Source organism: Pristiophorus japonicus, chromosome 22 (assembly GCF_044704955.1).
Source record: "Pristiophorus japonicus isolate sPriJap1 chromosome 22, sPriJap1.hap1, whole genome shotgun sequence".
Lineage (NCBI taxonomy): Eukaryota > Metazoa > Chordata > Chondrichthyes > Pristiophoridae > Pristiophorus > Pristiophorus japonicus.
In genome coordinates, this window is record NC_091998.1 from 28,944,260 (window position 1) to 28,956,375 (window position 12,116).

General features: G+C 45.6%; 1 protein-coding gene across 6 annotated transcripts in view; it reads left to right on the plus strand.

Annotated features, from left to right (window-relative positions):
- The window catches only part of washc2c (WASH complex subunit 2C), a 69,473-nt gene that overhangs the window by 16,658 nt on the left and 40,699 nt on the right, over positions 1–12,116 (plus strand). For 5 of the 6 annotated variants that reach the window (XM_070865828.1, XM_070865826.1, XM_070865831.1 and 2 more), the window contains exons 6-14: positions 660–833; positions 1,526–1,619; positions 2,225–2,280; positions 3,068–3,133; positions 5,402–5,497; positions 5,592–5,679; positions 5,845–5,919; positions 8,127–8,242; positions 9,056–9,128. In XM_070865828.1, coding sequence (XP_070721929.1) covers positions 660–833; positions 1,526–1,619; positions 2,225–2,280; positions 3,068–3,133; positions 5,402–5,497; positions 5,592–5,679; positions 5,845–5,919; positions 8,127–8,242; positions 9,056–9,128 — 838 coding nt within the window. The remainder of the gene's footprint in view (positions 1–659; positions 834–1,525; positions 1,620–2,224; positions 2,281–3,067; positions 3,134–5,401; positions 5,498–5,591; positions 5,680–5,844; positions 5,920–8,126; positions 8,243–9,055; positions 9,129–12,116) is intronic. The other variant, XM_070865829.1, reaches the window with a different exon arrangement.

Consider the following 12,116-nt stretch of genomic DNA (forward strand, 5'->3'; position numbering starts at 1 on the left):
TTGATAAATCTCCTGACCCTGATGGCCTACATTCAAGGGTTTTGAAAGAGGTGGCGATAGAGATAGTGGATGCATTGGTTGTCATCTTTCAGAATTCCATAGATTCTAGAACGGTTCCCGTAGATTGGAAGGTAGCTAATGAAGCTTGCAAAATTCTTCCAGGGCTTGACAGGGTAGATGCAGGGAGGATGTTTCCCCTGGCTGAGGGGTCTCGAACCAGGGATAACCGTCTCAGAATAAGAGGTCGACCATTTAGGAGATGAGAAACTTCTTCATTCTGAAAGTGGTGAATCTTTGGAATTCTCTACCTCAGAGGGCTGTGGAGGTCTTTGAGTACATTCAAGGCCGAGATCGATAGATTTTTGGATATTAAGGGAATCAAGAGATATCGGGATAGTGCAGGAAAGTGGAGTCAGAAACATAGAAATTTACAGCGCAGAAGGAGGCCATTTCGGCCCATTGTGTCCACGCCAGCCCATAAAAAGTTAGGGAGTAGTGGTAGAAGATCAGCCATGATCTTATTGAATGACGGAGGCAGGCTCAAGGGGCTGAATGGCCTACTGCTCCTAATTCTTATATTATATCATTGGACGATGGCATGTTTTTGAATATCCGTTTTGATAAATATGCACATGTTGACTTGAGTTTGTTTGCTACAGGAGCGGACGAGGGAGCAGAAGGAGGCGGAGCTGATCCCCAAGGTGCAGGAAGCTGTGCGCTACGGGCTGAGAGTGCTGGACTCTGCCTTCGAACAGCTGGATATTAAAGCTGGAAACTCCGACTCGGAGGATGAAGAAACGAACGAGAGAGTGGAGCATCTGCTGGAACCCAAGGTGAGTGGGGGAGTGGCAGGGAGATCGAGCCTCTGTATTCATTTCATTCAATCTCGCATCAACCTGACCGCCTCTCCAAATGGGAAATACATTCATCATAGCAGTAAACTGGCTTGTTGTATCTGTGGTTTTAGTTCTCTTCTGCTATTTTCTCTTCTATTTTCCCTCCTTCCCTGATGCTGTTGACTTATAGAAAGAAAGAACTTGCACTTGTAGAGTGCCATTCATGACCTTAGGACATCCAAAAGCGCTTTACAGCCAATGAAATACTTTTGAAATGAAGTCACTGTTGTAATGTAGGAAACGTGGCAGCCAGTTTGCGCATAGCAAGCTCCCACAAACAGCAGTGAGAGAAAGGACCAGATAATCTGCTTTAGTGATGCTGGTTGAGGGATAATTATTGGCCATGGGATCTTTTACGTCCACCTGAGAGAGCAGACGGGGCTTCGCTTAAACATCCCATCCGAATGACAGCATGGCAGTGCAGCGGCTCTCTCAGTGCTGGATTGGAGAGTCAGCCTGGATTATGAGATGGTTAAAGTTCCATCCAGCCATTGAGATGGGTCGTGTCTCCTTCACCGCATGGCTTCTTTGCATAATTGTGCCTAAAGGTGGAATGAAGTTGGTGATTTATCTTTAAATGCATTGAGTAACAATTACATTTACTTAGTTTGTTTCTGTGCCGATTACAGGATCTGTACATTGACAGGCCTCTGCCATATATCATTGGGTCTCAGCAATTTATGGAGGAGGAGGATGTTGGCCTCGGTGACCTCTCCAGTGAAGGTACGAAATGGTCCAGGGCGAAAAGAGACCACCAGGTCCATCTTTTGTGTACTAGTCCCTGATAAAATGTTATATGCATCACCTCTTTCTAAACATTGTGCCTATTGCAGTGGCCCCAAGAGAGATTTTGAGTTGTTTCAAGGTAATCTAACAAAATTCTGGGCTGGCAGTGGTGCTGATGCAACTGGCCTGCATGGCTCAAAGGGAGGGATCACAGTCCAGTAACTCCTGCTGGAAAGTGTATCCGTGGGGTCAGGTTTGGGGTTGGCAGTGATGCTTTCCTCATCACATCTTCCTTCCACCCCCACCCCTTGCACCCCTCCTCCATACAAGGTCATATGGCATGGCCACGAGAGAGGAAGAATTGCATCTTTCAGGGGTTGGGAAATTGGGGTGGAAGTTGGCGAAGGAAAATTGAAAATAAAATCTATTAAACCACCTTCCTCATGAGGAAATTTCAACAGCCTTGTTCTCGGTTCCTCTTCAAACATTAACCATCTCTCCCATCCTTTTTAATGCATTCCTGAGAGATCGAGCTTTGCACTTTTCCTGATGATATATCCCCGCTGCGTGATTTTCTAATGCATTTCTTCTGCTCTGCGCAGAGTCTGTGGACAGTGAACGTGGCAGCGTTATTGAAAGCGAGGAGGAGAAAGAGGAGGTGAGCGGAAAGGAAGAGGCTTGTTGAGAAGTGATGGACACAGCTCGTGTGGTGTGGGGTTGGATGGGCTTGGGAGCTGTCTGTGTCACCTTACTGGTATCACGCTACAGTTGCAGTCCTGTTCTGCAACTCCGTCCCCTGCAGCTGGTTGACCAAACGATGTGGTCACTTCAGTTTTCATCTTCCAGCCGCTGGGTTGACGTACAGAAACATCCTCGCTCGGCACAGCCCACTGCTTCGTCTACCGAACCTGTCAATCCTAAGGTTCTAATGATACTGTTGAGATCAGGCATTTTTTTTTGCATCTTCCTCACACCTCCCCCACCCTGTACTCTGTGTGCTCACTCTGGTAAGATGACTGTATGTTCCCCCAGCTCCACTACCTTGGGCAAGGTCTGTGCTTCAAGTGTGTGCTCAGTAATGGATCCTTATTCACTTTATAATCAACTCACTACGTGGACACGTAACATGGAGATAAGATACAAGCATCCACAGAGTGTTCACCAACTTTGGGCACAGATGCGATGAGGCCAAATGACTGCCTCCTGTGCTGTATGATTCTATCATCATGTCAGATCAGGTTATTTCCTACTTTTAACTTTAAAGGTTGCTTGTGTAGCAGAGTGTCTTGAATTATTACTGCCCAAACTGTTGTTGTCTGATTGTTGAACATCTTAACCCAGCACCAAGTGCAATCACTGATTGGAGTGTGTGTGTGTGGAGTGAGTGATGGCAAAAAATCTTCAGTCACTGGACTGTTTTGTCTCGTTATGTGCAACTGATGCAGGAGTCCGTGGATGACTTTGCAGATGAAAGCGAGGAGGATGAGCAGAAGCTGCCAAAGTTGGCCCGAGTAAGTATTTCTGGTTATAATGGATGCTTGTGCCATGTTCAAAGCTGTGGAGCTCCATGTTTCTGTGGCTTGTTTCAAGAGTAAGATTCAAGATACTGCTTTCACAAAAGAGAGGGAAGATGCAGACATTGTGGTTAAGGAGGAGAGGTGTGACATATTAGATGAGATAAACATAGTGAAAGAGGAAGTATTAAGGGGTGAATGTAGATAAATCACCAAGCCCAGATGAAATGTATCCCAGGCTGTTAAGGGAGGAAATAGTCGAGGCTTTGACCTATCCTCAGTGGTGGGCAAATTATTGAAAAGTATTAATCGTTATTTAGAAAGACATGGATTAATCAAGGACAGTCAACATGGATTTGTTTAGGGAAGATCATATTTGACTAACTTGATTGGAGTTTTTGAGGCGATAACAAGGAGTGTTGATGAAAGTAGTGTGTTTGATGTAATCTACATGGATTTTAGCAAGGCTTTTGACAATGGCAGACTGGTCACGAAAGTAAAAGCCCGTGGGATCCAAGGGAAAGTGGCAAGTTGGATCCAAAATTGGCTCAGTAGCAGAAGGCAAAGGGTAATGGTTGACTGATGTTTTTGTGACTGTAAAGCTATTTCCAGTGGGGTTCTGCAGGGCTCAGTACTCGGTCACTTGCTTTTTGTGGTATATATCAATGATTTAGACTTCATTGTAGGGGGTATGATTAAGAAGTTTGCAAGTGATACTAAAATTGACCGTGTGGTTGATAGTGAGGAAGGAAGCTGTAGACTGCAGGAAGTTATCAATGGACTGGTCAGGTGAGCAGAACAGTGGTAAATGGAATTCAATCTGGAGAAGTGAGAGATAATGTTGGGGAGGGATAATAAGGCAAGGGAATACACACTAAATGGTAGGACACTGAAAATGTGTAGAGGAATAGAGGGGACCTTGGAGTGCATGTCCCCAGATCCCTGAAGGTTGTAGGACAGGTAGATAAGGTGGTTAAGAAGGCATACGGGATACTTTCCTTTTATTAGCTGAGGCATAAAATACAAGAGCAAGGAGGTTATGCTTGAACTGCATAAAACACTAGTTAAGCCACAGCTAGAGTACTACGTGCAGTCCAGGAAAGATGTGATTGCACTAGAGAGGGTACAGAGGAGATTTACTTAGGATGTTGCCAGGACTGGAGAATTTTAGCGAATGGGACAGATTGGAAAGGCTGGGGTTGCTTTCTTTGGAACAGAGGAGGCTGAGGGGAGACCTCATATTGAGGTGCATAAAATTAGAGGAGCCTAGATAGAATGGATAGGAAGGACCTAAGGACCAGAGGGGTCAAGAACCAGGGGGCATAGGTTTAAAGTAATCGATAGAAGGGTTGCAGGGGATTTGAGGAGAACTTTTTCACCCAGGGGGTGGGTGCGGGTCTGGCTCAAAGGTGGTAGAGGCAGAAACCCTCATTACAGCTTAAAAGGTTCTTGGATTTGCAATTTTTGAAGCACAAAAAATGTTCCGCTGGGTGTTAGCGCCTTCTCATACTGTTGCACTGCCAGGCTAAGTGGCAGTGTTGAATAGGAGCTGGGCGAAGATGGGTTACAGCAAGCATTGCACGAACATCTGATGAGCTTTTCTGCACTTGGAGTGTGACTTGTGCTCATGTGGTCTGCCTGTCCTGCTGACTGGGGGTGGGTGAGGGTACAGGAGACCATAGGACAATGATAGAATAACTCCTTTTTAATAAGTTGGAAAGCACACTTGCACAGTAAAGCTACAGACCTATAGTGAGCAATTGAGCAATTTGTACAGTTGGATTATGCAATCAAAGATTGCCTTTTAAAATATCTGTGTAGCTCTCAAGTAGCTGGTTGACCCTTTTAGCAGTGTTTCGAAACGATTTTACTCTCATCGCCTCGATTTAAAAATTCTCATCCTTGTTTTCAAATCCCTCCATGGCCTCGCCCCTCACTATATCTAACCTCCTTCAGCTGCACAACCTTCCGAGATCTCTGCGCTCTTCCAATTCTGTCCTCTTGCACATCCCCAAATTTAATAGCTCTGCAGTTGGCGGCTGTGCCTTCAGCTGCCTAGGCCCTGTGCTCTGGAATTCCTTCCCTAAACCTCTCCGTCCCTCTCTCCTTTTAAGACGCTTCTTAAAACCAACTATTTGACCAAGCCTTGTCATAGTAACTCCTTATGCGGCTCGCTGTCGAATTTTGTCTGCTTACGCTCTTATGAAGCACCTTGGAATGTTTTACTAGTTAAATGTGCTTTCTAAATGCAAGTTGTTGTTGTAGAAACAGCAGCTGATCAGTGATGAGGATGAAGATGACGACTCCGATTTGTTTCATGAATCTGAGAAAGAGGATGATGATGAGGACGCAACGAGCACGGTGAGGAACACTTCAGTCTGGTGAAATTGCACAGTTGAATCATTTTAAAGGACGCCTTCCATTGGTAACGTGCTTCACATTCCTTTCATTATAGAAAAAGATGGGACAAACCTCCTTTGCGGAAGAACTAGCAGCCCGGATTCAAGGAGAAAGTCCAGAGAAACCAGATGAAGAGAGAGCGTGTAATTATTTGTGCATTTTTTTGGCTGTTTGTATTGGGAGCGTGGAGAGATGGTGGTGGGGGGGGGGGAAGGACGATGGCTCTCTTTATTTTTGTGCTCGGTTTCCCCTGCACCACACATGGTCCCAAGTCTTGTCCGAATTCTTTTTTATTAATTGTCCCACAGCTTTGACATCGGGCGGGTCGGCAACGAAGAATCGAGTAAAGATCAAGAAAGAAACTCGAAAGGCTAAATGTCAAGGTAAGAAATAAAACTTGGAACAGTTATTTTCACTTGGCTTTGGGCTAAGTGTTAATATGCGGAGGTTGACTGAACTGGGAGCTCCAAGTGTGAGTGAGAGCCCAAGCAGGGACTTTATTGGTCACATTAACAAAGTCTGGTCAGGGTTTTCCCCTGATGGCTAACCATTTTCCAGAATGGTTCCAAATTGAACCGCTGATCTGTGCTGAGTTGCTTGACCCCAGCCACGGCTGTGATGGTAATGCTAAAATTGGCTTTTGCCTCCTGCAATGTATTTGCTTCATGGGTTCTTTGCTTAAGAATTTATAGCAGCACATTGCTATTAATAACTAGTTTTATTAGCAAAAGGTTTAACAATCACACTACACATTATCAGTTCTTCCAACAGGCTCACAACCGCATGCCTCATCGTGGATCCCCCGAACCCAACTGGCTGGAGTTTTATTGAGTCTTGTGAACATCACATGACTGGCTAAGCCACTCCCAACTCAACAGCTCTACAACAATTTTGCTGTAAAACCATAAATCAAGTGGTCCCTTATTAACGGGAGGCACTAAAACCGCCAATTAAACCAATTAACATTAATATTTACACTGAAGTTAAGATATCTTATCCTTTAGGCAACGGTTCAATAGCTCTACAAACCTGTGAGTATATTCACTGGTACATACATTACACCTCCCTGGGTCGGGGCTGCCAAATTGGTCAGCCTTCGGATCGTGGTTACTATCTAGCGGTCCCTGCCGGAAATGCACATGTGGGCATAGCACGAGGATGAGATTGTGGTATTGACACCAAAAGCCATCGGTTGAACAGCCAGTCAACACACTTCATTGGGGCTTGCATATGATCATCACTTGGGTGGATAATGGGTCAGCGCAAGCTTCTGGAACCTAGCAGAGAATCGCTGTCTTTGGGTGAGGAGAAGGAAAGAATGCCAAGTCCAGTCACCAAAGGCTTGTGATTTTAAACTGTATAATGGGGCAGTTTTGTTTAAATGTAAAATGTGTTTGTCAGCATAAAGCACGGGTGCAAAATATTCTTGTACATTTCTAGTGGGGTTTTGAATTACTGAAAACGCTTTGAGCTTTGTGTTTGGATACCAGAAGCACAAGCATGTTGGGCCATTTGTCAGCTGAATTAATAAAAGGTTGGGTGACCAGTGAATCTGCTTTGCCACAACATTTATCGCATCAGGTGGCAGCTGCCTTAGTTGCACATGGGATGGGCAAGTGGGATCCAGGGCTCTGGACCGACCGTGCAAAAAAGAAGCTCCTGTTACTCTGGGCTGCCAAAGGGAGATCAAATCCGAGCAGGAACTGCTGCGGAGAGCTGGGTCAGCGTGCTCCATCCAAATGCGCTCTCTTGACCAAGAAAAGCACTGGAAGAAGTTTTTATAGCAAAACTTTGCTTAATGGTAGATTAACATTTTTGGGAAAAGGGAGCTTTATTGTGAGCACAAGTACACTGATATAGGATCGTAAATCTTAACCTATTCTTCCTCAGTGTCCACGCTTGGGATACTGAAGATGGACTGTGAAGGCCAGCAGATTCCGTCTATGTTGGAAAAGCTCGGTTGTCATTGGTTACAACACTTTGGTTACAGCTTCCTGATTGTTGCGGCCCGAATATTGGTATATCGTGGTTGTGGTGGTCTGTATTGGGCGGGGAGAAGAAAGCTCCTATTTTCCCCCACTTCCTCATTGGATCAGTTGTTGCGATAGGGAGTGTACAGTGAGTAACCTAAATGTATCAAGTCACAACAGGATATGGCTGCGATGCTGGAACTGGTTAGTCTCTGTCGTGCTGGAAATTCTCCACTGCTATATATTCCAGGGTGAACAACTGCCAGTACTATCATTAGCCTTATTAAAGTATTGATCGATCGACTTGGTTAGGTGGGGGGGTGCTGTTGGTGAAGAATCTTAAACTAATGATTTTCAGTGTCATTGTGCTTCTTGTACACTGCTCTTAATTAATCACCAAGTTGTTCCCATCACCTGTAACAGTCCAGTAACCACCAGTACTTCAGCCAGACAGCATAAAATACCCTGCCCCCACACCCCAGACATAACCCATGTTTTGAAGGGCTGACTCCATCATTGCACTGGGTGTTTATCACAGTTTGAACATGTATGGCAGTATCACAGCACTTTACTGAAATGCTTGTGACCACTCGTGCAATGCCCTTTTTTTTTCATGTCAGAAGATGACGAGAACTTATTCACGTCTGAGAATGCCGACGAAAGTGACGTCTATTCTCCATTTTACAGCAAAGGTGGCCTCTTCAGTGGAGGGAAAGGCCTTTTTGATGATGACGAGGTTAGTATAGAGATGTTGCTGTTTAGAAAATTAAAATTTCGAGTCCAGATGGTATTAATAAAAATCGGAGTCTGATTTCTGAGATACAATAACTAAAGTCTCTGTGATGTGAGGAGGACTGTAAATGCAAATTGTTCAGCACACTGTCCTTCCAGCCCGGGACCAGGTTACTGCAGAATTGCTGATGCCTTGGTGTAGGTCTGTTTCCACTAGGAACTGCGTTGGGACCTGTTTTTACAGCTGGCCAAAAGCAGGCAAGCTTCTGTTTTCTCCAGTCTTCTGCCGTCTGCCTGATGTCACTGACGTGCTGGGATCTGCTTCCATCAGTGCTGTTGCTCTGATACCTGCCCAACTGGCTGCCATTCATGTGACCTTGGGTGATATCAATAGGCTATTCTATTGTATGTGCCGCCTTCCCCACTTCCTCGTTGCCCCACTTCCTTGGTTGCCCCTCCACCCCTCCCCCTCCACCTCGTTCATTACCCACTTCTCCACTTCCCCATTTGCCGCTCCCTCCTTGTTAATGATTCAAGACGTCCAGTTTCTCTCCTCTCTTCCCGCCCCACCCCCCCCCCCCCCCTCGACACTAACATCAATTCGTCAACTGTTGTGCCTCCAGTCCTGCCTCGGCTGAGATTATATAAACCCAGGATGGCATCTGGGAGCGTCTGGGTATCTGTCTCAGTCGTGCACTTTACCCCTCCGTTGTTGGGCTGGGGCTCGAGGCTGGATTGAAGCCTCGGGCCCAGAGTTAACATGTCACGACGTTTAAAACTTCAATTTAATTTACAAAAATACTGGTTTTTTTCCCAGGGTGACCTTTTTGCGGAGGCACCGAAGGAGGAACTTGACGAAGGGAAGGAAGTGAAACCAGCTGTTAGTAATGGTGAGTGGTCGGTTTATGACCTGGCATCGAGTGCTGAGAACCAGCGTTCTATAATAGGTTACTCGCACGGATTTAAAGTGTTGATTTTCTGAAAAGCAGCTAATATTCCTAAATGTTTCATGTGCAGTTTATCTTGGGCCTGATTGAAATGATTAGTCCAGCATTGGAGCGTGCGACAGTTCTACGTTGGTCTTGATGCTGAAATGTTAGCCAATTGTAATGAATGCTGCAATTCAGGTTTTGGGGGATGGTGAAATCCTTTTTTTAAAAAAAAAAAATAATGCCTTTCCTCTGAGTTGGTGCCTAATCATAACGTTGCAGTTGGTGATTTAGATTGTAACCAAACTACTTCCCCTCTGACGCTTCATCTGTTCCTGAAACCTAATGATGGGACCTTCATGAAAGGGTGTTTACTGATCTCGCCCTTCAGAGCCCTGCACTAAATCTGTCGCAACACTGGTGCAAGATCCGAGCTCTGACTTGTCCCGTGTCCACGTACTTCACCGTGTCACTGCCTGTAGGAGAACATCGGGCACGACCGCGTTGCCGTGGTTTGCCCGCTATACGAGGTGGACGGTAAAAGGACTACAAAAGCAAAAATACCGCGGATGCTGAAATGTGAAAGAGAAAACAGAAAATGCTGGAAATCTCAGCGGGTCGGGCAGCATCTGTGGAGAGAAACAGAGTTAACGGTTCAGGTCTGTGACCCTTCGTCAGAACTGGCAACAGTTCGAGATGTAACAGATTGTTAAGGAAGTGCGGGGGGAGTGAAAGGCGAAGGGGAGGAAAGAACAAGAGGGAAGGTCTGTGATAAGGTGGAAGGCAGGAGAGATTAGATGATGGGCCGAATTGAGATGGTAATAGCACCAGTTAGGAAACAAAAGATGAGTCAAGATAGGGTGTGAATGGCGCAGTAATAACCAGCTGTCATGGGGAGCAGGTAAAAGGAGTAGCGCTTCTCAAATATCAATTTCCATTCAGAATGTCACCCGATTAGAAACATAGAAAATAGGTGCAGGAGTAGGCCATTCACCCCTTCGAGCCTGCACCGCCATTCATTGAGTTCATGGCTGAACATGCAACTTCAGTACCCCATTTCTGCTTTCTCGCCATACCCCTTGATCCCCCTAGTAGTAAGGACTACATCTAACTTCTTTTTGAATATATTTAGTTAATTGGCCTCAACAACTTTCTGTGGTAGAGAATTCCACAGGTTCACCACTCTCTGGGTGAAGAAGTTTCTTCTCATCTCGGTCCTAAATGACTTACTCCTTATCCTTAGACTGTGACCCCTGGTTCTGGACTTCCCCAACATTGGGAACATTCTTCCTGCATCTAACCTGTCTAAACCCATCAGAATTTTAAACGTTTCTATGAGATCCCCTCTCATTCATCTGAACTCCAGTGAATACAAACCCAGTTGATCCAGTCTTTCTTGATAGGTCAGTCCCGCCATCCCGGGAATCAGTCTGGTGAACCTTCGCTGCACTCCCTCAATAGCAAGAATGTCTTTCCTCAAGTTAGGAGACCAAAACTGTACACAATACTCCAGGTGTGGCCTCACCATGACCCTGTACAACTGTAGTAACACCTCCCTGCCCCTGTATTCAAATCCCCTCGCTATGAAGGCCAACATACAATTTGCTTTCTTAACCGCCTGCTGTACCTGCATGCCAACCTTCAATGACTGATGTACCATGACACCCAGGTCTCGTTGCACCTCCCCTTTTCCTAATCTGTCACCATTCAGATAATAGTCTGTCTCTGTTTTTACCACCAAAGTGGATAACCTCACATTTATCCACATTATACTTCATCTGCCATGCATTTGCCCACTCACCTAACCTATCCAAGTCACTCTGCAGCCTCATAGCATCCTCCTCGCAGCTCACACTGCCATCCAACTTAGTGTCATCTGCAAATTTGGAGATGCTACATTTAATCCCCTCGTCTAAATCATTAATGTACAATGTAAACAGCTGGGGCCCCAGCACAGAACCTTGTGGTACCCCACTAGTCACTGCCTGCCATTCTGAAAAGTACCCATTTACTCCTACTCTTTGCTTCCTGTCTGCCAACCAGTTCTCAATCCTCCTCAATTACATGTTTGCTAATTAGCGCAGGCTGTAACCTGACACTACTTGGAAGGGGACTTGGTATCCAGGGTAACCGCACCTTAATGAGGTGCGAACTGTCAGCCAATGGCTCAGTGGGCAGCACTCTCGCCTCTGAGTCAGAAGAGATTGTGGGTTCGAAGGTTGTGGGTTCAAGTCCCACTCCAGGGACATGCTGCACTGTCAGAGATGTTGTCTTTTAGATGAGATGTTAAACCGAGGCCCCGTCTGCTCTCTCAGGTGGACATAAAAGATCCCATGGCATTATTTCAAAAAAGTGTAGCGGAATTATCCTCGATGTCCTGGCCAATATTTATCCGTCAATCAACAACATCTTAAAAACAGATTTCTGGTCATTATCACATTGTTGTTTGTGGGAGCTTGCTGTGCACAGATTGGCTGCTGCGTTTCTGACGCAGTACCTACACTTCAAAAGTACTTCATTGGCTGTAAAGCGCTTTGGGACGTCCGGTGGTCGTGAAAGGCGCTATATAAATGCCAGTCTTTCTTTCCTGTCAATTGAACATCGGCGTCTGCCCGAAATAGCTGGCGCATTTAGTACGTTCTAAACGATGCACTTGTAATTGACATCTTTGGTGATGGCAAATAGTTAGTATTAATTGCCCACTATAGGTGGTTGCCTGCCGTAACCATGGGCGGTATAGATGGTGCGGACTAGCTCATAGCTGGAGCTTGTGGTTTGACTGCTTTTACCACCCCCCCGCCCCTGATTATTTCCACACTATTTTTTCTTGTGGGTGGAATTCATGATATTGACAGTAGCTCAGATTGTTGGGAGTTTCCTTTTGTGGGTTAAAAGAACTTATTCACAGAAAAGTTGTTGGTTTGGGAAAGTGAAGGCGCTGATGCTTTG